The 27,450-nt window shown below is 56.3% G+C and overlaps 1 protein-coding gene across 1 annotated transcript in view; it reads left to right on the forward strand.

Annotated features, from left to right (window-relative positions):
- Positions 1–16,144: 16,144 nt before the first annotated feature.
- Ptgis (prostaglandin I2 synthase) overlaps positions 16,145–27,450 on the forward strand; it is a 33,278-nt gene continuing 21,972 nt past the window's right edge. The window contains exons 1-3 of the mRNA XM_027946478.2: positions 16,145–16,235; positions 25,594–25,717; positions 26,855–27,033. Of these exons, the coding sequence (XP_027802279.2) occupies positions 16,162–16,235; positions 25,594–25,717; positions 26,855–27,033 (377 nt within the window). The 5' untranslated portion in view covers positions 16,145–16,161. The remainder of the gene's footprint in view (positions 16,236–25,593; positions 25,718–26,854; positions 27,034–27,450) is intronic.

The following is a 27,450-nucleotide window of genomic DNA, read 5'->3' on the forward strand; positions in this document are numbered from 1 at the left end:
ACTGAGTGCAGGGACGACACTGCTTGGGGTGCCAACGCTGTAAGATTAGCCCAGTCTCCACCTCCAGCTCCACAGGTGGGCAGGAGACCCTGGGCCTGGCCAATAGGAGCCTGTCATATGACTAAAGGAATTAGTAAAGGGGTCTGCATCTGACTTCAGAAGGCCAACCTGAGCCAGTCTGAGACTTTCATTAAGACGAGATAAAGAGACTTGTCCTACTGAGCTGGAGACTGTAAGGGCAGCTAAGGGCCATCTTGACATGACACAGGGAGAGGCTGCCTGGAGGGGAAGCCAACCCAGAGGAAGACACTACTGAGAGCTGGAGAGAAATGAACCCTGACTCCTTTGGAGTCCCTGGATCCTGCTGCTCCTGAAGCTGTTTCAATTCCAGTTCCCTGAAGCCAAGATTCCACCCCTGGACTTTTCCTGCATAAGCCAAAAAATCATCATTTTTTTGGATTAATGAGGTTTTTCCTGAAGGGATCAAAGTGACATGGGTCAACTGGAGCACAGAATCCGAATCCTGTCCCATTATTAGGATTGGGGCCACAGTGAACGGGAGTAGAGAAGGCCAGGCTTGGGGCCACCTGATGCCACCATGGCTCCCACGCTCCACAGCACGGTTAAGGGCTCGAGACTCTTCCTGCCCAGGGGGGTCCAGGACTCAAGTCCTCCTGCTCCTCTACGCTGGCTGAAGAGAGGACTTCACTAAAGGGCGCTTCCTAACTTTGACCTTTCCCCTTGGGGTTGTTTCCTGGCAACCAAGATGGGGTCCAGGCAGACGCCATCTGGGAGAGGAGCAGAGGATGGAGGGAAACCCAGCAGCTGAGCTTGACCCTAAAACACCCAAGTGAAACCTGTTTTATGGAGAATAGTTTAAATTATTAGCCTGGCTTAAGATTTTTTATTTCTTCCGTCGTGAGGGCAAGACCAAGATCAGACCAGGGACAGAGAACAGTAATAGCGTCTTTTGTGGAATTTACTATATGCCAGACATCTGTCCACCCGCATTCCTCTGCAAAGCAAACTGAGGTCCAGAGGGGTTAAGTGACCTGCCTCCGGCCACACAGTATCAAGAATGAGATTTGAACCTGGGCCCTCTGGCTTCAGAATATCTTGTGCTGCTAACCACTGCACTACACAGCCCCTGTGGAAAATGTAGAAAGTTCTGTTTTTCTTGTTTGCTTTTTCTTTTTGGGAATCAAATCCAGGGGTACTTTGCCACTGAGCTACATCCCAGTCCTTTTTCATTTTGAGACAGTGTCTCTCTAAATGGTAGAAGCTGGCCTGAAACCAGCCTTTTTGGTTGTTGTTGCAGGTCTAAATTCAGTGAATTTGCTGGGGAATTTGAACTCCGGCAGGTAGCAGTGGTTCACTTCTTGCTTTGAATACAGGCAACTTATTTTTTTTTTTTTTTTTTTTTTATTGTTGGCTGTTCAAAACATTACAGGCAACTTATTTTTAAAGCGGACTTGCTTCTTACTCTCCCGCTCTCCCTGCTCCTCCTTCATTTCCCCCGTCCCTAATCTCAGGAGAGAAAGGATTATACCTTCTTCCCCATTTTTGGCAGATTTATCTGTCCTTGAGCACCCACCCGCCATAAGAACGAAGTGATGCAGCCTTTGGGGCAGGTACCAGAAGATCTGAGAAATGACTTTCCCAAATTAACAAGCGAATCGCAGGCCCACAGGGGACAGGGCGCTGTGACCTGTGAGAGCCCCTCCAAGGGCCTCCTCCTGTGGGCGGAACCACAGCCTCGGACGGTCCCGGGTGCTCCTTTGCGGGCCAAGCGATGCGATTTCCTCTCCCTTTTCCTTAACAACCTGAGCTCCTCGCTGCAGTTGGGCATCAAGCACACCAGCTCCTGTGTAAATAGGCTTCAGTTTGGTGGACATTCCGGGACTTGGAACTAGTCATGCCGGGGCCGTGTCCAGGCCTGGACATATTTTATCGGGTCCTCAGTGGTGTACATGCTGGGAATGTGCGCCTCTGTTAATCTGTTTCTGATTAATCTGTCTCTGAAGATACGGGCTGGGCTGGCGCTGGATGGAGGCCGGGCGGCGGGGAGCGAGGGCCTCCCGACAGCAGCGGCCAGTCTGGGCAGCTTCCTGCAAGGCCGCCGCTCATTCCTGCCAGGCACAATGGCCTGCTGTTCCCGGGCCGGCCTGCTGTCCCGGGGGTGGGGGAGGAGGCCCGGGTCCACTGTCCCAGGCTCTGCCCACCCCGCCCCTGTGGCCTTCCCTGTCCTCCTTCGTGGACTGGCGGGAGCACGTGGCCCAGCTTCCCGCCCTCTGATGGAAACCCTCTTTTCTCGTTGGCTGCCCATCCAGGTCAGGGGGCGGGCGCATGCCCAAATCAGCCAATCAGACTCTCTCAGGGCCGTGAGCGAGCCAATGACGAGCAGGGAGGCGGAGGGAGCCTGGAAGGCCCCGCCCATCGCTCCTGCCCCTGCCGGTTCGCGCCCTTCCCAGGTCCTGGTGGTGGGCGCCCACTGCCCAGCACCACCCAGGTTCTCGGCCTGGTGCCAGGTGACCTTCTCTGCTCCTGAAGTTGATGAGAGGGTCACATGCCGGCGCACGAGGCAGGACTCTGAACCGTGAAAGGGCCGCCCAATCCGGAGTCGCCAGGCACGGCACGTGCATGCTCTGGACCTAGGCCCGGCGACAGGTTCCTCCCCACCCCTTTCCTGCTGTGGGACCTCGGGTTCTTTGCCTCCCCTGGCTTAGCCGGTGCAAACGAAATTGTGAGGCTCCTTATTCAGAATCATGAAGCATTCCACCTCACGTCTGTTGGGATAGCTGCTGTCAAAAAGACAAGAGGTGACGGGTGGGGGTGCGGAGGAAAGGAACCCTGGGCCCTGCTGGTGGGAGAGTGGATTGGTGCAGCCATTCTGGAAAACAGTTTGCAAGTTCCCAAAGACATTAAAAATAGAACCGCCATGTGACCTGGAAATCCCTCTTCTCGGTGTGTAGCCAAAGGAAAGAAAGCGCTGCTCTGGAAAGATGTCTGCACCCAGTGTTCAATGCAGTGTTCTCCACAGTAGCCCAGATGGGGAAACCAACTCCGAGTCCATCAGTGAATGAATGGGCCGAAGAAACTGCGCATGTATGTACACAATGGAATATTACTCAGCCTTGTAAAGGAAGGTCCTGCCATCTGGCACAACATGGGTCAGCCTGGGGGACATTATGCTGAATGAAAGAAGCTGCACACAAACAAGTATCACATGAGATCCATTTATATGTGGAGTCTGAAGAGGGAGGAAGGAAGTCACCAAGTTGCTTTGGGGGTGGGGGAATGATGATGGGTCAAAGGACACAAAGTAGCAAGTATGCAGGTGAACACATTGGAAGATTTCAGGTGCAACAGGTGGGCTGTAGTTAACAGCATATTGTATTCAGATTTTAGTGAATCACAGCTACTCTTGTCACAGTGGGGAAAAATGTATGTGAGAAGATGGATATGTAAATTTGTTCCACTGTAGTAAATAAATAAATAAACGTGTGTGTGTGTGTGTGTGTGTGTGTGTAGTATAGCATCATGTTGTATACCTTAACACACAGTAAAACTATTATTATTACTGTTGTTGTTGTTGTTGTTATTGACAGGGTCTTACTATGCTGCCCAGGTTGGCACTGGACTCCTGGTCTCAAGCAGTCCTCCTGCCTCAGCCTCCTGAATACCTGGGACTCTAGACATGCACCACCATGCTTGGTTCATAAACTTATTTTTTTTTTTAATATTAAGAATTCCAGGATTGAGAGCGGAGCATTAGGCCACGCTTGGGGCCACCGAGCATAGAGCCCTGTGTGGCACCAGGCATGGCCCTGAGGCTGTCTCTAATATGCGGCTGGCCACAGGGGAGCATCTTACCCAGGCTGGGCGAGGGGGAGGGAGAGGGCGCCCTCCCCCCTAGTTGGAATCTAGTCCCTGCAGCCTGGCTCTGGAACCAAGCTCTTGTGAGACAGCCTCTGCGGACAGGTGGTGCATGTGGACATTGGGCTCCGTGATGGTCCACACATCAGGTTTTGGGGCTGCGGACCGTGGGCATGGTTCAGTGGCCACCTGGAGGTTTTCTGATTTTTATAAAGGCTGTGGAGTCCTCGCTTGTTTGAGAGAGAGCTGTGTGAACCCGGGGCAGACCCGGAGCTGACACCTGAAGATGTGGGCCCGGGACTCATGACCCGGCTTGTTTGGCCTGTTTGGCTGCCTGTCCCTCCCCCACACCCAGAGGGTCCAAAGCAGAACCACCCAGGTGTTGAGGACAAGACCTCCTCATTCCCATGGCTTTGTTCTGATTAGGCATCTTACCAAAGGCTCTGGAAAGAAGGTCAACCCCTGCCTTTTCTGCTGTGGAAGAACAGAATGATCACGGGACCCTCTTCCCCCAAGGTGCCCCTGGAAACACGCTGGCCTCTCCTTCCAGACTTCTATGCAACAGGCCCGGAGGTGAGTCCATGAACCCACGTCAGCGCGGGCACACAGAGTCTACTCCTTTGAGAACAGGGTGCACGTCGTATCAGACGCTCTGTGGGTGACCTCTTCCTTGCACTCCGTGTTACGCGCAGTCCCACGTTTAATTTCCTCCTGTCCTCGGTGTCATTCGTAATGGCCACAGTCTGCTGTTGGGTCATGCGGACGCCAAAGGAAATAGATCTCCCTCTATGGGCGGTGAGCCAACCTCTGCTCTCAGTAAATGTCTAAGGGAGCCCATTTCCCAGGGCCCACCCACGAGGCACGTGACCAAACCTTTGTCCTGCTGGGTGAACAGGTTCGTGGCAGTTTTTGTCTGTTTTGGGAGGGGGCCCTGCTCGCTTGCTGAGGCTGGCCCTGAACTCAGTCGCTGCCTCGGCCCTGGGCAGCTGGGATCACAGGCCTGTGCCACTGTCTGTCCAGCTGCCCGTGGAGCTTTGGTTTGCGCCTACTGAATGCCGAGGAGCCGCCTGCGTCTCGCTTTCTGTGAGCTGTTGGTGTTCCTGTCCCACTTCCCCTACATGTGCTCCAAAGTCGCCCCCGCCCAGCCCACCCCCCTGCATGTGCGTGGCTGGCCTTTCGTGAAATCAGCCGCAGCGCTGTGTGTTCGGGAGAGGAAGGGGTGGCACACAGTGGGTCTACGTGACGTGAACCCATTTTCTCAAAGAGAGACGAGCCCGTGTGGACCTGGATTCACTTGCAGACCTGCTGCGTAGACATAAGTCTAGAAGAGAAGCTCGGGTGGAGTCAGCGCCCCTCCCGCTGCATCAGGCTAGCGCTGTGACCAGTGCCCCAGTGCCGTGTGGAGAAGTGACATTCTGAGAATTCCAGACTCAGGCCCTAAGAAGGCCTGACAGCTCTCTCTTTCTTCATGTTAGATCTGAAGATCTGAAGAAATCCAAGATTTCTTGATACAGCAAGAGGTCACAGGGAGAGGTCCTGAGGAGTGACAAAGAGACATGTGGAGGACAGCCAGCCCTAGGAGCAGACAGAGTGCCCTGAGTTCAACCCCTGGTACCAAAAAAAAAATATATCATGCATGGCACTGTATGTGTGATTTGATAGAGTTGGTAGAGAAGACCTGTCTCTGCTCAGCTTCCTGCCGCCCAAGGATCCCCCTCCACGTGGCCCACTCCCGCAGCTGGAGCTGGTGTTGGCTGTAGTGAAGAGCGATTCACCTCCACCAACCCTGGGCTCCCCACAGGGTGCATGGGTTTCCAAGGCAAGCGTCCCAGGCGTAGAGGAAGCCAGGTGTCTGACCTAGCTTTGGGGCTATTTCTAGAAAATATGACCTACCACATTAACTTTGTTACCTAATAAGTTTCTGAATGGATGTGATTTACTTCTGAGCTATTTTGTTCCTGTAGGCTATCTATTGTTCAACAAGTGCTGCCAATTTTGGATTACCATTCCTCATAGAGGCAATTCCCTCTCATAGCTACTCTCTTCCAGATAACTTCCTGTGAAATGTTGCTCATTTAATTTTTCATATTATTAATTTTAAATTCGAGGTAAAAAGGTGCTGGTTCTCTTCTTGCGATAGCATTGGACTTATAAATCAGCCTAGGTGAGCATAGCGAGCCGCCCTGTCCGCCCTCACGCCGTTCTTGTCCCTTGCTACAGGTGTCTGTGAGTGTTCAGTAGCGAGTTCAAGTTTCCTTTACCTAGGACTTGCACATCTCTGGTTAAGTTCATTCCTAGATATTTAACCTTATTTTTGATTTTGTGAATGAGGGATTTTATCATATCCTCTAATGGATGGTTGTTTAGGAAAGTCACTGATTTAAAGCCTGCTAACTTATCTTAAGAGTTTTCAGATATCAGGGCAGTCGATTTCATGTGCAGGATACTGTTCCTTTTACCTTCATTCGTTCTGTTTTGATGTCTCTGTTTTTCTAATGGCCACCCCATTATATTGGCTGGGAATTCCAGGACTATTTTAAATGTGCAGTTCTGTGTGACATCATAGTGGAGAGGGGAGAACTATTTGTTTCTCTTTCACTGAGTGTCACGTATATTTACGTGCTGAATGCATGTATGTTTGACTCTCATCAAGAATGGGTGTTGAACTTTCTCAGATGCCTTCAGGTCATGACTTTTCTCCTTATATCTGTTAATAAGATAAATTACTGGAATTCCCAGTATTGAACTATCTTTGCCTTCCTGGAATAAAACCAGTTGGCCATAATGTGTTACTTTTTGTTTTGTTTTGTTTTTTGTGGTGCTGGGGATGGAACCCCAGGGCCTTGCCCCTGCTGTCTCTACCACTGAGCCGCACCCTAGCTCTGAGTTATTCTTTTCCTGTGCTTCTGGGTTTTGTTTATTTTACTTAGAATTTTTGAACCAGTTGTTACAGGTGTGACTTGTTGGTCTCTTTGTGAGGTCTTTCTTAGGCTTCAATGCCAATATTATACTTGCTTCCTAAAAATAATTTTAAAGTTTTCTTTCTTTGCTAATGAAACAATTTAAATACCTTAGAATAATCTCTGTTTAAAAGTTTCATAAAATGTCCTGTGAAACTGTCTGGTGTTTATCTATTATTACCATTTGTGTTACTGGGGGTTGAACCAGGGTCACCCCGCCCCTGAACCAACTGCATTCCCAGCCCTGGTCTCACCAAGCTGCCCGGGCCGGCCTTGAACCTGCCATCCTCCTGCCTCTGTCTCTCCAAGTTAGGGAGATGTCACTTGTCTTCTTGTTTTTGCTTTTTGTTGAGTGGATCTTTGACAATCTTCATTTTCCTATGGCCTCAACATTGGAAGTGTCACTTAGAGACCAGCCGCAGAACCACCGCAAGCCTTTATTTTGTTTGTTTACTTTTATGAGGTGCTGAGGTTCGAACCCAGTGCCTCACACACCAGAGGCAAGTGCTCTCCCGCTGAGCCACAGCCCTCATCTAGATCGTTAATTATCTATATAGAGGAGAAAAAAACAGACCTTAACAATCCTTTTAATTTTCTCTTCCGTCTTCTCTTACTTAGTGCCCTGTACCGTCTCCGTGCTCTCTGGATGTGCTTGTGGGGGACCCTTGTGCTGAAGGACTAACATTTTCCCTCCCGTGATTGGAAGAGGCTCTGTCAGTTACCTCTGTAGTTGTTGTCTACACTAAAGCCTTTTAATAGAGCCTTTCATTTGTAGAAAACCTTTTAAGTTGAATGCCTAATTGCCCCTTTCCCCTTCTTTTAGTGACATTTAAGCCCATATGGTTAGTCATTGCTCCGTGGAAACTTCCAGGCTCTGATGTGGAATTGCTGTTCTCTTTGTGTTTTAACTGTTCTAAAATATTGATTTTGTTTCTTCTTTGACCAAAGAATTAGAGATGTGCCTTTAAAAAATGTCCAAGTGAATGGACCCTTTAAAATCATTTTGTTATTGGCTTCTAACCTAACTGCACTGTGATCTCAGACTATTATTTGTACTTTTATTTTGCTTTTAAAAAATGATGGAGGTGTCTTTGCAGCCTGTGGATGGTCCGTGTTTGCAGATGCTCACTGGGTGTTCTTTGACCTTGAGATCCGTAGCTTGTGCTCCCTTGTGTTCTATTCAAGGGCAGAGGTGAACCGAGTCTCCATGTCTGTAAGGACTTGTTGCTGGGGGATTGGGCACAGGGATGCTCACGTCTCTGCGTCTTTAATGACAATTGTACCGTCAGCACCGTTAAGAGCTCCTCTTTGTCTAATTCAAGGCTTCCTTCCTTGGATTCTGACTGATGGAAGACTGCAGTCCCATCTCCCATTTTGTTTGCGTTTGCCTGATGTTTTTACACCCTTCCTCTCCCCTCTCCTGTTTAATCTTTCTCACATTGTTTTGCTTGTTTTTTTTTTTTTTGTTTTACACTGGGAACAGAACCCAGGGGAGCTTTACCACTGAGCCACTCGCCAGCCCTTTTTATTTTTCACTTTCAGACAGAGTCTCACTAAGTTGCTTAGGTCCTCACTAAGATGCTGAGGCTGGCCTAGAACTTTTGATCCTCCTGCCTCAGCCTCCTGAGTCACAGGGACCACAGGCGTGGACCACTGTGCTTAGCGTACTATATTTCTTCTTTGGAGGATTCCAATTATGTATGTGTTGGCTCACCTTTGTCTGTCTCCTTTCTGATCTTTCTAGTGCTTTCTTACTTCTGTCTCTTTTTCTTGTTTCTAGAACTGTGCCCCCTCACTGTATTCTCCACAGGGGCTGTTCCTTCGTGTTCCCTCTGACGTTGTCTTAATTGCTGTGACTTTCCCCTTTCTACCTCTCTCTCATGTTCAACCCCCTCTTGCTCATCACCTCCGTGTTTTCTGAGTTCCTGGATTGTGGCTCCCTTACCTTCCATCATGGAGGTGACTGTCGTTTCGGTTTTTCTCCTTTAAACTTCATGCCAACATGATTTGGATTCACTTTGTGTGAACATTTTCTCATCCAGGTGGTAGATTTTTCTGCATATTTTATTATAACATCTTACATTTGGGTTTTTACACTCATTGTTTCCATCCTGTCCTAGAAGGGTTGAGTTCCCTGGGTCTGTTCTTTGCTGGCTGCTCCCGTGGGTGGGAAGACTCAGAGCCGTTTCCTGGGCTTCATACCAGCAACTCTCTCCTCTGCCACAACGACAGAGGGCTTCCTGCCAACATGTCTTCTCTAAAGCTCCTCGTCACTCCTGCTCTGTTTCTCTGAACCCAGCCAGCTCTGGGGGACCTTCTCCCCCTATCCCCAGGTCCCCAAACTCGTTTTCTAAACAAGGACTCCAGCTCTCACCTGGAGCAAGACGAGTGTAGTTTTGCTGACTCCCGCTGAGATCTGTCACCACCGAGCCTGCTCCTGCCTGGGCTCTGCCTTCTCTCAGCAGCTTCTAGAAAACGTCACTCAGGCTCTGAAGCCTGTGGATTCCATTTCTCTCCTGCTCTTGCTAAAACTGGAACTTCTGGTTTTGTTTGTTCCCTCGTTCTTCTTGGTGCTTTAAGGGAATTTCCAGAAGAAGGGAAAATGTCGCAGAGGCAGCCGTTTCCCCACCCCCATCATCTCACTGAGTCCTCTTCGGCAACTCTGGGACATGAGCAGAGCCACTGTTTGTTGTCCCCATTTCCTTTTTTTTTATACTGGGGATTGAACTCAGGGACACTCAACCACTGAGACACATTCCAGCCCTATTTTGTATTTTATTTAGAGATGGAGACTCACTGAGTTGCTAAGCACCTTGCTTTTGCTGAGGCTGGCTTTGAACTCGTGATCCTCCTGTCTCAGCCTCCCGAGCTGCTGGGATTACAGGTGTGTGCCACTGAGGCCGGTTGTTGCCCCATTTTCTATATGAGCAAACAGAGGGGCTGTGGCTCTCCAGGTCTGTCTGGGTAGGGGATCCACACGGGTCTCTTTTCTTCTTGACCTCCACAGGGGCCTGGCTCCCAGGCGGCACAGCAGGGAGCTGAGGGGGTTGAGGGCTGCCTGAATCACTTTTTCCAGTGCAAGGTGCCCAGGCAGCGGGTAGGGGCCATGGCTGCCTATGCACTGGTCCTGGGGAAGCCAAAGGAGGCAAGGCCAGCTGGAGCCCTCTCCTCTAGTGCCCACCCCCTCTGGCCTCTAGCCTGGAAGAGGGTGGCCACTCCCCAGAATCATCTCCCAGCCCCAGATGGCACCTGTGTGGAATCATCCTGAGAAAGCTGAACAAAGGGCCGTCCGTCCAGCCCCTGTGCGTCTGCAGCTGCCCCGGCCTCTGGGCTTTCTGCCCAATACATTCCCTTCGTAATCCCAGCTCTCCTGGGGAGAGGACACTGCAGGGCAGCTTCGTGGTGGCTGACGTCCTTCGGATCTCTCAATACACAGATGGGCCCCATCCACAGAGGCCGCTGGCAGCAGGACCTGGACACAGGAAGGGCCAGTCTCCCATCTCGCTGCCTCTGGTCTTCCCTTTCTCCTTTGAAATTCCCAATGAGAGGCTGCTGAACACACGGGTGTGTCCCTGTCATTAAGTGCTTGTTGTGGTTGGGAGGTGAGGTGTCCCCTAGAAGCTCACGTGTGAGACATGCAAGAAGGTTCAGAGGAGAAATGGTGGGGCTGCGAGAGCCTTAACCCAACCAGGGAGTTAATCCCCTCCTGGGGATTAACTGGGTGGTGAGGGCAGTGGGGTGTGGCTGGGAGGTGGGGATTAGGGCGCAGCTTTGGGGCACATATTTGTATCTGGCAAGTGGTCGCTCTGCCTCCTGGCCACCGCGATGTGAGCTGCTTTCCTCGGTCACTCTCTCCTGCCATGATGTTGAGCCTCACCTTGAGCCCCGAGGAATGGAGCCGGCCTTCTGTGGACTGAGACCTCTGAAACCCTGAGCCCTCAAAGAAGCTTCTCCTCCTCTACAGTTATTCTGGTTGGATCCTCCAGTCACAGGAGTGATAAAGCTGACAACACAGTGCTTGTGGCCTGTCCTAGACATGTCCCCTCTGTGGGAGGGGAGCCCTGGATTACCCTGCCCAGATCGGAAACCTGGGGTAGAAAACAGTCTGCTGTGTACGTAAGCGATACAGAGAACACCCCAACAGAAAGGACCACGGCGTGTGATCAGCTTGACGTGACTGTGACCATCTTGAGTCCTAACCACCGTCACTGCCCCAGGTCGGTTTTCCCTGAATAGTTTCCCGGCACAAAACCATCAGAGTGGTATGTGGACACCTGTCATCCACCCTGGTGCCAGTAATGCGCCCGGCTGATGTTAGCTTCAGATGACCAGCTCCATTCTGTTTGAATGAAGTCACTTTCATCTTAACTAATACACAGCCCTCCCTTTGACCCAGACGGTGCAGATCCACCTGTTCTCACTGCCGCCCAGTGGGTAACTCTCCCAAGAGATGGCACTCTGCAGTTTGAAATCTGCCTGCCTCTTTCTTGGGTCCTGGGGCACCCTGGGGGCTTTCCTCCTACAGAGAACTGTGGGTTGCTCCACAGCACACGGGTCCTTGGCACAGCTAGATTTCAGGGCAATCATCAGACGCGTGTAGTTGGCCTATTCATGTTTTAAAATCATTTGAGATGTGGTTTCTTGCCTCCCTTGAGCCTGGAGTCTCGCCATGCTGGGCCTGTATATCTGTGTGCACACAGTTGGCTGGAACTCGGTGAAGGCCGCTTCCTTTCGTAAGGAACAGCATGTTCCGGTTTTCCAGTCCTCACCCCTCCCTATCGCTTCCCCATATGACTGGCTTGCTTCATGCTTGGAAATACTTGCTGGGAGCACTGATATTAGCTTGAGATAAACCAGACACATTCCAGCTTGGAGGAAGTCTCTTTTGTTCTACCCCCTGTCCGTATCCTTGGTGGAGGCATTGAATTTGCCACCCTCTTTAAAAGCACAAAGCAACAGAGACTTTGCGGGTTTGGTCCCTGTTTCCTCTCCACCCAGTTGCGCTCCAGCAGGAGGAAGCCGCAGCAGGGATTCCGGCTCTTGTTTCAGAGGTCACCGCACTTCCAGCTGCAGCCGCCACGGGAAGGCCCCTCTCAGATGTCCCGTGCAGGAGCTTGACTGACAGCTGGACCCTGGGGTGGGCAGAGGCCCTGCTTTTCCGGGTTTGCTCCCAGCTCTCGCCCAGGGGTGCAGGGACGGGAAGCCGGTCACTCTGCCCGCTCCTGGGCTGGAGCCACGCCCCCTCCCGCTCCTGGGCTGGAGCCACGCCCCCTCCCGCTCCGGGGCTGGAGCCACGCCCCCTCCCGCTCCGGGGCTGGAGCCACGCCCCCTCCCGCTCCGGGGCTGGAGCCACGCCCCCTCCCGCTCCGGGGCTGGAGCCACGCCCCCATCCTCTCCCGCCTCGTTTCCCTACCTCCTTTCTTTCCATTTTTTCCCATCTCTTTCTCTCAGCTTCCTCTGGCTCCCTCCTCATTTCCCTCCTAGAAATGTCACATCTCATCCTGTCTTGGTGACTCAGAAGACCAGGGTAACATCCCTCCCCATAACAGATTTGCCAGAACCAAAAGGGCAGAGGGGCTTCCAGAGAGGTGTTCGCAGTCCATGCCCTGGCTGATCAGAGGAAGTACTCTGTGACCTTGCGTAAGTTACTGACCCTCTCTGGACCTCGGTTTCCCCATCTGCAGTTTGGGAATAATGATAGTACCCATTTTATAGGATCCCTGTGGGGAGTAAATGCGATTTTCTGGAAAAGAGTTTCAAATGACCTTAATTACTGTTTTAGTCAGTTTTTGTGTCATTGTGAGCAAAACACCTGACAAGGACAATTTAGAGAAGGAAACATGTATTTATTTGGGGTTCATGGTTTCAGAGTCTCAGTCCACAGACGGACAACACTTGGCCCCGCAGGGAAAAGCTGTCCCTTATGGCATTGAGGAAGCAGAGGGGAAGGGCCCCAGGGACCCACCTCCTCCAGTCACATCCCACCTGCTGACAGTCACCATCCAGAGGGGTCATTCAAACTTGGATGGACCAGTCAGGTCACGAGACTCATAATGGAGGCATTTCACCTCCACACTCCTTTAACAGGGGCCCGGGGACACCTCCTATCCAAACCCTAACAATCACCTCCTCAAGTGAGAGCTACAGTTACCACACACTGAAGACTGCCCCCTCTGACGGGGCGGGTGTCAGCTCTGAAGAAGATGACACACCCGATGTCCTCCTTTCTCCATACCATGTGTTCCTAGTCCTTAGGATGCAGACACACAGGCCCAGGAGACAGAAAGCCGGGGTGTAGGGCGCCCAGGGGGCCCTTCCGGGCACACTCCATGTTCTGACGGCGGGGTCCTGACCCTGTCCTCCTGACCCTGTGGCAGCCACGTTAAGTCATCGGACGGAGGCTGGGTGGAAAGGGACACTTGCGCAGATGTCTTATTTCTGGGGACAGCAGACATCTGGACACACTGGACTCGTCCAGCAGAAGGTCCTGCTGCTTGGCACAGCAGAGTTTCCTGGGAGGTGGACGAGCCTGTGGCTTCCACTTCCCAGATGAAGCCTTGGATGCCAAGGTCAGCCTTGTGGGCAACCCCTGAGATCACCAGCCACGTGCCCATGGCACAGATGCGGAGGTCAGGGCTCAGAGAGGTGAAGTGACTTGCCCAGGATTGTGTGTGATGTGAGGGACTCTGGGGTGGGAACTTGACGCTCAGGTCCTGTACTCCAGTTCCTCTGTGGAGGGCCAGCAGGTGACCTTTGGGGCAGCCCTCACTCCTCTTTGTCCTTGAGGCCACAGCAGCCCAGGCCTCGGCAGGGTCCTCCCAGTCCTCGGGGGGAGTTTGAACTCTGGCTGCTTTTCAGGGCCGCCTGTCCTCGCCAGAAGGCACAGCCAGATCTGAGTTTCCCTGCTCTGAGTTCTTACCAGGGCGAGTCCTGCACAAGGTGCTTTGGATGCCCGATTAGCTCAGTCCTCCCTACGGCCATCGCAGAGGTCGTCTTAGGAATGGAAGACAGAGTCTGACTCACGATGAGCCAACCTTAGATCATCTCATGGAACAAGTCTGGGTGGGGCTTCCAGGGGTGGCGGTTCTGCAGCTCCGGTTTGGAACTTTGCAACATCCCTGGCCTTCCACGCCCCCATCTTGTCCTTTCACAATGATCCCCAAAGTCCAGAGGAGGCAAATAGAAACATTTTCCAGAAACTTACACATATTTCCGGAAGGTGTCCACCTCTGGACCAATCCCTGGCACACAGGGTACCCCTGGACTGGCGCAGCCCAACTGTGGTCCACTCTCTGGGGACAGCCAGGACGCCTTCCTAATGCCCGCTCTGAACCAGTCGGGTTCTGTGGGTGAGGGGCTCCAGCACAGCCTTCTCTCTCTCTGGTGTGAGCAGCTCGGGTTGCTTCCCAGGGAGTTTGCCCCAAGTGGAGGTGGGAAGAGGGTATCCAGGGAGACTGATGGTGGGGACTGACTGAGCCGGGGTGGCCGTCGAAGAGCTGACCTTCTTCAGTCACCCACAGTGTGCCCGGCCCTGTGCTGGGTGAATCATTCTCTCTCATTTAACACCCCCTCAGCCCTGTGCGGAAGGCACTGTTCTTCCTACTGAGACAGGACCCTGGCCATGTTTACCCACACCTGGCTCTTGGACAGGTGTGTCACCTGGATCAGGTCACTGCTCCACCTTGACCCCATGAGGTTCTCTTCCCCATCAAATCAGCCAGGAGCCCCAGCTGAGAGATGGAGCAGACTGCCCAGGTCCCCTGGCCGGGCGCTGGCTGAGTCGCCGTGAAGCCCACTGAGGGAGGCCGCAGGTTTGGAAGACCCTCCCGGCCCCAGGCAGCCTTCTTGGAGTTGTTGGCTTTCTCCTCAGACAAGTGGAAACTCCTTCTGTTCTGGGTCTGCTGAGGCCACGTGAAGCTCACCTGGCTCCCTGACGGCCGAAATCAAGACGTCTAGTAAACGAATCGCCAGCAGGATCGTGGGACACACAGGTGTCACCCCAACCCTGGTCCAACGGGTTAAAGCAGCAGAGTGAGGGTGACTGCTTTAGGGCCACCGTCATGAGCAGAGACGACGTGGGGGGGCATGACAAAAAGAGTGAGGCGCGCATCTCCCTGGGGAGAGCTTCTGGGCGAGGGAACAGCAGGTGCCAAGGCAGCTGGCACCTCTGGGAGGGACAGGGAGATCAGTGTGACTGCTGCAGAGTGGGAAGGGAGAGCAGGGCTGGAGCGGGGGAGGAGCAGGTGGGCTGGGAGGATCTGGGGGTCCTTGGGGGGCCTTGTAAAGACTGTGGCCTTGCCTGGTGAGGAGTGCCATTGTGAGCAGGAATGGGGACTGTGGTGACCAAGTTTCTGGTGAGATCTTCTGACTTCTGTGGGGAGCCTGGCCTGTAGGGAGATGAGGGTGACGCTGGAGACCAAACTTGCCCAAACCTTGCCTGAACAGCAGGGAGGCACAGGACCCAGCCAGACCACCTTGGCCCATCTTTTCACGGAACTTACCTGCACCGAGCCCTGGGCAGTTGGTACTTCCTTTTTAGTGACAAGGTGGTCAGTTCCTCACAACCCTCTGCGGAAAGTACGTCTCCACCTGGCAGCTGGACTGCCCTAAGCTACCTGCTCCAGGCTCCCGGGGTGGAAATGGGAAGGGGGACAGCGGGAGCTTCTGGGGAGCCAACCTGCAGCCAGGCCCAGGTTTGCTCCCTGCAAACGGGAAGCCCAGGTCCTCTCGGCACCCGGGGAGGTCCCTTGCAGAGACACAGGCCCGGGGGCTGGCACCCTGGGCACCAGCGGCCACGGCATCCTGAGGCCCTAAAAGCTCGGGAACAGGTCGGTGCTCTGCACGGACTGCCCCGCGGACTGCCCCGCACGGCGGCGACGACCTGCTGGGCGGCTCTCCTCCTCTCGGGCTGGAGTTCCCGACGACAATACACCGAGGAGCAGGAGCGCTGGAGTCCAGCCTCGCAGCCCAGCCCGACGGGGGGGAACTCAGCGCCTGGGACCGGGAGCGAGGCTCGGGAGCCGGACGGGCTTCAGCCGCGGCGGTGGGAAAGCCCGCCTGTCCCCGGCTTCCCCCTCGGCCTGGGCCCGCGGGTCCCTCCCCCGCCCCTCCCCCAGGCATTCCATCGCCCCTCGCGCCGCCCTCGCCGGGTCGCTCCCGCCCCCTCCTCCCCCGCGCCCCCTCCGCCCGCCGTCCCCTCCACGTGGCCCCGGGCGGGGGCGGGGGCCGTCCGCGGGCTGCGGCGCTGGGGCGGGGCGGCGGCGGGGTCTAGGGACCGCGGGCCGCCGTGCGCTGCCTACCTGGAGGGACCGCGCCCGCCGCTGCCATGTCCTGGGCCGCGCTCCTCGGCCTCCTGGCCGCGCTGCTGCTGCTGCTGCTGCTGACCCGCCGGCGCACGCGGTGAGTGGCCCCAGCCCCCGCCCGACGCGCCGGTCCCAGGGCCCGCGAGGGGCCCTGCGCGGACCTCCACCGGGGAGGGCCCGGCCGCTGTCCCTGCCCCTGCCGGAGGCTCTCGGGGGCCGCGGGGACCGCAGTGGTGTCCCCTGGGCCGATCCCGCCGCGGGAAGTCGCGGTCTGTGGGCGCGACGGCGGGACCTGGGGAGGGCTTCGGCGAGGCCGGGCGTGGATGGAGAGGTGCGGGGACAGCCTGGGGACCGGGTGGAAGAGGCCCTCTCTCGCCCCCAGCCTCGGCCTCGGCCCGGTGCCCACCCACCCCGGGCGGGAACCCCTGCCCGGAGGCTGGAGGGTGGAGGCCGTGGGGGACCTGCTCGTGGCGCCCTGGGACCACTCCTGCCGGATTCCCGCTCGGAAGAGCAGGGGTCCCTAGGCTCCGTATTAACTTCTGCCAGACGAGAAGCCGAGGCCCGTTAGAGGTCCCCGTCCCCTGAGCCGAGGAGAACCAGGGCCACTGTCTCAGCCTCCGTCCCAGAGGGTTTTCTGTTCCTCGGGGAATGTAATTTAGGGGGAAAAGTCGAACTATGACACCTCGGGTTCAGGGAGCCAGGTCTTCTTATAAAATATTTAAAACATTAGTTTGAATTGCGCACGGGAGCGCAGAATCCATTTGACCCACAACCAATATTCATCCTGTTGCAGACGAGACTGAGGACCCCGGGCAACCCCACCCCCACCCCCGGGTCCTTTCCTCTTCCCCAGACCTTCTGTTGCTCACTTTGGGTGGAACCTTCCAGATATTTTAAAAATACACTTTTTATTTGAGACTAGTCTGAGATTTACAAAAAGTCTGCCAAGATCGCACAAAGACTTGCCAAGCTTCCCCACCCCTTAGCGCCTCTGTTATCCTGGTAGGTTCGTGTAGCTGAAAACTTCGGTGCCGCCGACCTTGCCATTAACCCTACTGTCTACCAAACTGCAGCCCTTCCCGGGATTTCTCTGGGTTTTCCATTAAAGACCAGGATGCGATTCAGACCAATAGCTCCTCCATGTCTCCAGATGTTCTAATAGTTACTCTTAGATACAGAGAGGAGAGCTTTAACTTTTAAACAACGTGTTAGTTGAATTTTCAAACAATGATCTCCCTGTGTTTTTCCTCCCACCACATACTTCTCCAGGTGAAATTTAAAACTACACATTCAATCATTTGCCTGAAAGAAAAAAAAAAAAAAAAAAAGGGAAAAATGAGGAATGTTTCCCTACAAAGCCATGAGTTCTTTTTCCTGGTGTGTGGGGCTCTTTGACCCTCTGCACGGAGGGGTTCTCAGATGGTTCATTTGTTTTTTTTGCTCTGGGTTTTGGGCTCCACACTGGTCCGTGTGCGCACAGAGCTGTGGTCTGCTCTTCTGCTCTTCTCTCCCGTGTGCTGGAATTTGAATCTGTTTCGGGTTCGTTTTCCCTCCATCTATGTCCCTGAGAATGGACTTTTCGGCTGTTTCCTCTGTTTTTGATATTTCCGGTAACGTGCTGGTCATCCTGCGGCTGTGGTCTGCACTTTTCCTGGGTGTGGGTGGGCACAGCTGGAAGGTCGTAGGTCCTGGGGGCAGGGTGCCTGGACACATAGAAGTTCCCCGGCATGGAATGTGTGGTGAGAGGAGGGGCTGCTCTCCACCTCACTTGTCCAAAAATGTTTTTGTAGTTCTGGGGCTTGAACCCAGGGCCTCACGAGCTCAAGCACTTTCCCCAGAGCTACATCCAGTCCTTTGAGAATTGTATTTGAGACAGGGTCTCGCTGAGTTGCCCAGGCTGGCTTTGAACTCGAGATCCTCCTGCCTCAGCCTCCCTAGTAGCTGGGATTGTAGACATGCACCATTGGGTCTCAGTGTGTCCGTCTTTAAAATGGGGATGAAGGGGGTCTGCGGTTGTAGCTCAGCGGTAGAGCACTTGCCTCGCATTTGTGAGGCACCGGCTTCCATCCTCAGCACCACATAAAAATAAAGGTATGTGTTCACTTACAACTAAAAAAAAAGTTGAAAAAAATGGGGATGATGGTCGTGACAGTGAGTGGGAATGGGACCCCTGGGTGGGAAGGAATGTGGGTCGAGCTTTTCTGGGCTACGTCCTGCTGACTAGCAATCTGGGGAGTCTGCTTATCTCTGGGGCTGAGATTTATACCTCTGGGCACCTGGGAGGGCCCTAGGGGTTATTGGGGAGAAGTATGGGAACAGGTGTCACTAGCAGGTGGGGGACAGCAGTGTGAACTCTGGCAAGGCCCTCAGGGGTCCCACTTTGTTTCTCAATCTCATTTGTCCTCTTTTTATCTCCCTGGTGCTGGGGATTGAACCCAGGGTGTTCCACCACTGACCTACAGCCCCAATACCCCACTTTTTTTTTTTAATTTTGAAAAAGCTCTTGCCAAATTGCTGAGGCTGGCCTCAAACTTACCATCCTTCTGCCTCAGCCTCCTGAGTTGGTAGAATTATAGGTGCACACCACTGTGCCCAGCTTTTCTTTTTAACTTGCCTTAGGGGGGCACTCTGTTTACCCCAGTTTTACAGTGGAGGACACTGAGTCTCCGAGGGGTCAAGCAATCCCTCAGGGTCTGCCTCGATTAAAACTCTCAGCTGTAATGACTTGTAATTCCCAGGCAAAAACGGACCCTCACTGTTCCCTCTCATCACATTGGTGGATCTGGATACTTGAAATTTGTAGAAGCATGTGACCTTGAGATCACGCAGCCACAGCAGAAGAACCTTTAGGAAGGACAGATCCCCAGGTGTGGGAAGAAGGGGTGGGTGACGTCGATGCTGCGTCCTCAGAGGTGACCCCGTCTGGATGCAAGTAGGCAGGGCTCCCCTCTGCCTGGCCTCGCCCCTTTCTCCTGACCAAGGCATGAGGTCACTCCATCACCTGTGCCATGCAGCTGGGCTTGAAAATGTTGTGACTGTCCCAAGGTCACAGAAATTATACTCCACAGCTAGCCAGCCCGCTCATCCCAGTGAAATATGCGACTCTAGTCAGTTAGCAACTGTCTTTACCTGTAGCATTAAACAAACCAAAAATAAATAAACAAACAAACAAATAAATAAATAAAACAAAACAACGGAGGATCGCAAGTTCAAAGCTAGTCTCGGCAATTTAGCCAGGCCCTGAGCAACTCAGCAAGACCCTGTTTCTAAGTAAAAAATAAAAAGGGCTGGGATGTGGCTCAGTGGTTAAGTGCCCCTGGGTTCAATCCTCAGTAGCAAAACAAAAAAAAAAAAATATTTTTCATAATTTTCTAATTATGAAAAAGTTCAACCATGTAGAAAAAAAGTACTGTAAGAACCTCCATGTCCCCCAACCTTGATTTTATGGTTACTAATATCATTTAAGAATTATAGCCTGGGCTGGGGCTGGGGCTCAGTGGTGGAGCGCTCGCCTAGCATGTGTGAGGCATGGGTTCGGCCCTCAGCACCACATAAAAAAAAAAAATAAACGAAGGTTTTGTGTCCATCTACAACTAAAAAAGAAATTCTTTAAAAAAATTATAGCTGTCATGATATTTCAACCCGGAATGTATATCAGAAGACGATGATAATCCTGATTTCATTACCCTGAGAATATAAAAAATAATTTGTAACGTCATCTAGTTCCCAGTTCAAGTTCAAATTCTCAATTTGGCAAGACTGAGGTGCTGGGAGGTAGGATTCTTTCTTCGGGGCCCATTGAGGCAATGATCTGCCCTGTGGGAACCGGAAATGTTCTTACCATCGGTACTGAGGGTGCTCCCAGAGGTGACCTCGGTCCCCCCTGATTCCCTCAGCCCAGCGTCTCTCTTCCTCCTGGGTAGGTGTGGCTGCTGCAGGAGCACTCCCACAAGTCTTCCGGGTGGGCAGTCCATTTGTTGGGGGACCAGAGGCTGCAGTGGCATCAGGTATGGGTTCCTGTGTCTCGGGGCTGATTGGACCTCTGCAGGGTGCCGAGTTCCGAGGAAGGAGTAAATCACGCAGTAGCCAGAGGTCACCGAGGCTGGTCTGAGGTGGGATTCAGCCCTGGAGGCCCTGGTTGTGTTAGGGGAAACTGGAGGATTCCATGTGCAAGCCCAGGTCTCCGGCCTCTTGTGAACACCAGCAGATCTGGCAGGTAGGAGCCCTCTCCAGACCTTGCCACAGTCCCCGTGGCTCCCGTGGCTCCCGTGCCTTCGGCTCTCCTGCTGTCACTCCTTCCCACGCTGTCTTTCCTGGTGGTGACAAGTATCAGGAAAACAAAGCCAGAGCAAGGAGGCCACGTGCTTTCTCTGCACAGTGGGAGGCTGTGGGAGCCCGGAAGAGCATAAGGGGGACCCTCTGTTAATGGGACCCAGAAGCCACTAGACACCTGGGGTGAGCCTTGGGGGAAGCTCAGATTGCTCCAGTGTGTGGGTCGGGGGTGGGGAGCGGCAGCTCCTTTTTGTTCCCCATCGGATCCTCCTGGGCCTGAGAGCCGGAGTGGACTGGGCACTGTTAGGAGCGTTGGCGCCCCTCGGCCTGGCACGGTCCTGGCCAGCCGCGGCCCCCTCCGCACCATTCAGAGCCTACGCTGGGCGGGCCTCAGCCTGCGTTGGCTCCCTCAACCCTCCAGCAACCCTGGAGGCAGGCCTGCTCATTGAGCACCAACTGTGTACATGATTCCTTCATCTGACACATTCTGTGAGCGCCTACTGTGTGCCGCGCAGGGTTCTGAGTGCTGGAGTGCACACCGAGTCCCTGGTGCAGGCAGGACGCCATGCCTCGGGGCCCAGGCCGGGGACAGCACACCCTGCACTCCCTCCCCTGGTTTTAGGTGGGGAGAGAGACCCGGGGCAGCTGGCGTGTGGGAGGAAGGGACGGCGGGTCCTCCCTGTGGGAGCTGAAGCCCCAGGAGAGGACCCCAGGGATGGCGGGGTTTCTGAACCCAAGGAACAGGCCACCATCCACCGTGTGGGCATTAACCCGGGACAGGAGAGTCCAGCCTTGTGTCCCCACCCCGCTCCCTCCAGGCCTGGCAGATCCTCAAGTCAGTGAGAGTGTCCGTGGGCGAGGCCGAGACCGCAGGCCTTGAAATAGAGCCTCCTTCGCCCCCCTGGCCGCAGGCTGAGTCACCCTGGACCGCGGCCCGGGCCAGGAGGGCTGGGGGTCCGACTGGAGCAGCTGAGGGGCCAGGCCCTGGGCCCCGGCTTCCTGCCTTTGTCTGCGGCTCCTCTCGACTCTTCTGGGGAGGAGGAGAGCTGCCAGAAATAACACCTGGCCACCGCTGGCCCAGCAGGAGGGAGGGCAGCGGGGGAAGCCCCCACCCGAGTGTCCCCAGGAGGCCCTCACGCCCTGCATGGGGCAGTCCCTGAAGACCCTCTGTGCCTCAGTTTCTTCACCTGCAAAGTGGGGGTGCAGATGTCGACGGGGGGTGACCTGGGGCCCGACAGCGTCAAGAACGTGGCCTGCAGTCAGACCTGCTGGTGGAGACCCAGCTCCTCCCCAGGCCCCGGCAAGCGACTGCGCAGCCAGCCCGGTTCCTCCCCTGGGAGATGGGTCTGCTTCTCAGGGCGAGAGGACCAGCGGGGCTGCCCGTGGTCAGGGCTTCTCACGGTGGCCTTAGTGGCAGCAGGGAGAGTTTGGAGAAGGCCGGGCACAGCAGCTGGTGGCGCTCGGAGTCACCCCGGGCTCCCTGCCCAGCTGCTCCCTGGCCTCCAGAGCCGGGCCCGCTCCTGGCTCCCCTGACCCCTTCGTTCCCGTCCCCCGGCACAGTCGGCAACGGTGCTTCCGTCTCAGACCTGGAAACCAAGGCGCGGAGAAGGCACGAGTCACGCAGCCAGCGAGAGGCACAGCCGGAGTCTGGGGCCAGGAACCAGTGCTGAGGTCACCCTTGTGACCACCAGGCTCTCCTGCCTCTTAGGCCGACTGCCCGCTCTGGGCCCGTCTCCCCAGACTGCCCAGGTGGCAGGGCAGGTGCCCGCGGGCCAGCAGGCTGGTCCCCAGCCGGAGAAGCTGCCGGGGCCCGGGGCTGCAAAGAGCAGAGCCCGGGGAAGGGCCTGGAGCCTGGCTGACCGCCTCCTGGGCCCGTGAGGGGGACTTGGGCGGCGGGCTCCGGGCAGCGTGAGGCTGGGAGGCTGGGTCTGCTCTCTGCCAGCACCGACGCTCACCCCTGCCCTTCTCCCCTGCCTGCCCTTGGGGTTCCGGTGGGGGACAGCCAGACAGAGGGGCAGAGTCGGGGCGAGGGAGGACAGGGAGGGAACCTGCTGGCCTGTCCCCAGAGTGCTGCCTGCGCAGGGACCCCCTGCTCGAGAAGCTGGGGTGGGGGGTCAGGTGCTGGGCCTGCCCTCCTGGGTGGCCACGCAGCCTCCTTCCTGTTGCCTCTCTTAAAACACAGGCTTCGCCTCCTGACTCCCACTTCCAACCCTCCACCCATCCCCACCGCATGTGGCACAGGAGCCACACTCTCCTTGGCTTCAGGCCCTTATGGTCCTCGAGGACATTCCCGCCATCACTGCCTGTGTCTCACCTGCACATTCCACTCCAGCTACACCAGATCCCGCTGTCTTAAAACCCAGTGTTCCCACCCCAGGGCCTTTGCACTTGCCATTCTCTCCATCTATAGGGCTCCTCTCACACCCTTCCTGAGTGTCCCTTCCAGTCCTTCTGGCCTTGGCTCACATGGCACCTCCCTGAGGAGGCTGTCCTTGACCACCTTCTCTGAGCTACTCCCACTGTCTCAATCACCCCTCTTTCTTTTTTCTTTAATAAGGTGTAATTCACGAACCACAAAACTCACCCTTTTAAAGTGTGCTTTTGACAGTGGGCAGCTCACTGGTTCCTAGTGTAGTCACGGGGTTGGACGGCCACCACCACCACCTAGTTCCAGACTGTTTTCAACATCCCCCACAGAACCACCTCCCACTAGCCGTGGCTCCCTGGTCCCCTCCCCTCGGCCCTGGCCACCACCCATCTCCTTCCCGTCTGTGGAGTCACCTGCTCTGGGCATGGGTGGCAGCTAGTCGTGCGGCACGTGGCCCTCGGGTCTGGCTCCTTTCCCTTGGCGTGATGGCCAGGGCTCGCCCGAGCCCTAGTGGTGACTCAGTGACTCCTTTTATGACTGAGTAACGTCCCTGGCTTGGATATGCCACACGGGGCTCACCCGCCCGTCAGTCATGGACGGTTGGCTTGTGTCCCCTCTGGCTATTGCGGATAACGCCAGGGCACATCACTGGGTCACGTGGTAACCCTTTGAGCCCCGCCAGGCTGGTGTTCAGAGACGGCCTGCCCTTTACATTCCGGGGAGCCTCCAACTTCTCCACATCTTCGTGAACACTCATTTTTCTTTGAAAAAATGTTAACACTGTCTAACCGCCATCCTGGTGGGCATGAAGTGGCACTTCATGGTGATTTGTTTTTCTTTTCCTTTCTGGGGACTGAACCCAGGGAAGCTTTACCACCAACCTTCATCTCCAGCTTTTTATCCTTCATTTTGAGGCAGGGCCTCCCCAAGTTGCCTGGGCTGGACTTGAACCTGCGGTCGTCCTGCCTCAGCCTCCTGACTGAAGGTGTGCACCATCTGCCCCAGCCTCATTGTGACTTGAGTTCGAGGGTCTTGGCATCTGTCACTTGTGCATCCCTTGGAGAAACGCCTGCTCAGATCCTTCCTTCATTTTAATTTTTGTTCATTTCTGGTGCTGGGGAGGGAACCCAGGCTTCGTGCTTGCTGGCTGGCTCTGCCGCGGGCCACCGCCCAGCCCGTCATTAATGATTAAACCAGGTTGCTTTTTCACTGTTGAGCTGGGTCTCGGGCTTTATTTTTGTCATCAGAATTGCCACTCTGCGGCCGACTTTTCTGTCTTGCTTTTGTCTTGTCTTCCAAGGCCCTGCTCCCTGCTGTCTCCAGCGCCCTGCCCGGGACCTGCTTGGGGTGAATATCTCCCTGTCCCTGCATCCTCTCAGCAGCTGGGGCCGGACTTTCCACACCCTGTTGCTCTGATAACTCTGAGACAGGGTCCTCACCTGGGCTAGGGACTTCCATGGGGTCCACTGTGAACACCTGCCCCATGATACAGTGAGGCTTGCTGTGTGACCCTGAGTGCAGCTTAGCGCAGGGTCCCTGTCGCAGAGGGGTGGAGAGGATGGGAAGCCTGCGGCCGGGCCGTGAGCGGTGCGGAGTCTGAGTGTAGTAGTTACTCACTGCTGCGCAGCAAACGTAGCAAACGCTGTGCACTTAGCAGCTTCAACTAGAGCCTGCCAGGAGCCCCAGGTGGGGCTGAGTCCTGCGATTGGAGGTTGGAGCCACGGGGCTCTCTGTCGGAGGCCCAGGAGGCTGAGGGTGGGGCTGAGGTGGCCGCAGCCTCCTTTCCACTGGAAGCTCAAGGGAGGGTCTGGCGTTGGGTAGGTTAGGGACCTACGTCCATGCTGCTGTCAATCAAGGTCCACTCACGGCTCCTGGGGGCCACTCACGTTCCCTGCCCTGGGGTCCCTACCAGCCTCGAAGCCAGTGACAGACTTCCCATGTCCCCTCCCACTTAGGCTTCGAGTCTCTCTGCCGGGAAGAGCCCTGTCCTGTGGTCAGGTTGGGCCACCGAGGGAAATGCGCCTTCCTTCAGGTCCACTGCACCACACTCAGTGTGGTCCCCGCTCAGTCCCCAGTGTCCCCCCTCGCACAGGGTGTGGTGGCTGAGCATGCGGACCCCACCCAGGGGCTGGCTGACTGGAACACACGACCTCCCTGCCCTGCTCCGCCAGCGCCCACGCCCGACACCTGGCCTGGCGTTGCTGCCCCAGGCGCCTCAGGTTCGGAGCTGGCGAGGGGCAGTTGGGGGCAGCAGACTGCTCTCTCTCATCCCTGTGGGCAGGGCAGGGTGTGAGGTGACCGACACCCTGGTCCAGGCCGGCTCAGAAACTCCTGCTGCTGTGGGGTGTGGAAACTCCTCCCGCCTGCAGGGAGGTGGTCGCCTGCTGGGTGCCCAGCCTCCGTGTCCACCCACAGTCCACTCTCTGCACAGCAGCTCCACCTAAGCCAGGTCCCTCCACTGCTCAAACTTTTCCATGGCTCCCACCTCAAAGAGAAAGCAGAAGTGCTCCCACAGCAGATGACTCTGGTCCTGCCCCCGCCTCGGATCTCAGCACCCACTGCTGCCCCTTGGCCCCTGAGTCCAGCCATACCAGCCTCCTACTGTCCTTTGAAACGTGTGATCCAACCACAGGGCCTTTGCACTTGCCGTTCTCTCTCCCTGGAAAGCTTTTCCAGTTACCCGAGTGCCTTCCTCCCTCAAGGCCTCCAGGTCCCCGCTGCCATGGTGAAGCCTGTCCTGACCTCCCCACTGACCTCCCCACGCTGGCATTCTTCCTCTCCTTCCTCACTTTACTAAGTGCTGTGGGTTTTGCAGGCGACCTGGCGAGCCTCCCCTGGACCTGGGCAGCATCCCCTGGTTGGGCCACGCCTTGGAGTTTGGGAGAGACGCGGCCAGCTTCCTCGCTAGGATGAAGGAGAAGCACGGCGACATCTTTACCGTAAGTGCCTCTGGGGGGAGGGGGGCAGTGCCTTGAACTCTGCCAGCCCCCACCTGCACCAGCACCCCACCCCACCCCCAGTCTGTCTGTCTGTCTGTCCAGCTGTGCTTCCCTTACCTCCGACCCTCGGTGTCCCCCAGCCTCTTCCCACGCTGAGCTGCGCGGACCTTCAGGGTCTACCACACCCCGGCGTCCTTCCAGCTGCCCGTCCACTCGGCTTCCGTCTGTCCAACATCCGGCTACGCGTCCCTCCCTCCTCTGCCTTCCCACCCACGGCTGCCCAGCACCCTCCACCCAACACCCCGCGGTGTTCCTCCGCCTCCTGCCCCAGCCTCTCCCCGTACCCACAAGGTCCCTGTCTGCCTCCCAACACTTACCCAGCATCCTCACTCCCGGCCACGTCGCCGGCTTTCTAGCCCAGAGTCGGTCCACCCACCCCTGTCACCCGCCTGCACAGCTGCGCGCGCCCTGCCCATCCCTGTCGGCTCTGCGCCGTCCAGGCCTCCGCCCTCCCAGGCCTCCGCCCTCCCAGGCCTCCACCTGCCCAGGCCTCCGCCCGGCCCCCTGCACACCTCCCTCCAGCCTCCCGGACCCCGCTCCCCCTTCCACCTGTTCACCGGAGATGGACGCACTGCGGTCACCCCTGGGCCCCACATTTATCCACACATTTAGCTTCCACCCGTCCGCTGGCTGCCCACCCCGTCGCAGACCAGCGTGGGGTCCCTGAGCCCCCTGCACCCCTCACCCCCGCAGCCCGCCCACCGTCATCTCCCTCCCGCGGCCCCTCACGAGGTCCTGGGCCTGCGCGGCCTTCCGCAGGCGACCCCGCGACGCGCCTGGCCAAGGTGACCCTGCCGGCGCCTGCAGCGGGTGGTTAGGACGCAGCCCTTGATTTTAGAAAGCCCTGCCTTCAGCCCTGGCCCTGCCCCTCGCGGCCGTGACATCTCGGGCACTTGGCATCTGCGCTGTGAGCCTCGGGTTGGTGGCACCCGTGGGCTGGCGACCGTCCCTAGCTCACGGTGGCGGTGGCGGAGGGGAGATGAGAACGAGGTCGCGCCTCAGGGGTGGCGGCAGGCCGGGACGCCGGCCCTGGGAGCCGCTGTATTCACGGGCCACCCCCCCCCCCCCCCCCCGCAGGTGCTGGTGGGGGGCCGGCACGTCACGGTGCTCCTGGACCCCCACTCCTACGAGAGGGTGGCATGGGAGCCGCGCTCCCGGCTGGACTTCCACTCCTACGCCACCTTCCTCATGGAGAGGATCTTCGACGTGCAGCTCCCGCACTACAGCCCCACCGAGGAGAAGGCCCGGATGAGACCGTGAGTGGCCGGACGCCCTGGGCGCAGGCGGGTGGTGCGGGCTGCACCGCAGGTGCCCAGCGCAGTGGGTTTTGAGGACCAGAAACCCCCGGAAACTAGGCGGAGCCCGGGCCCCGCGCCTGCAGTCCCTGCCGCCGCCGCCAGGTGCCGCTGCTGAGCAGGCCACGGCCAGGGTCCAGGTCCCCAGGAGCCTTGGACGAGGACCGCCTCCCCTCCCGGCCCCTCTCCCCCATCCCGCGCAGTGTGGAGCCTGCCCCGGGAGGGGCTGAGGGCCCCCACTTCTGCCCTCACTCCCAGGGCTGTTCTGTCCTCCGACTCGGGTCCACGTGATGGGACCAGGTCACCAGCCCCTTCCTTTGCCTCATGTCACCCTCACTGGGGTCCCCTCTCAGAGCAGCCCTTGGTCAGGGGACACTG

The sequence above is a fragment of the Marmota flaviventris genome, chromosome 2 (genome assembly GCF_047511675.1).
Source record: "Marmota flaviventris isolate mMarFla1 chromosome 2, mMarFla1.hap1, whole genome shotgun sequence".
Taxonomy (NCBI): Eukaryota; Metazoa; Chordata; class Mammalia; order Rodentia; family Sciuridae; genus Marmota; species Marmota flaviventris.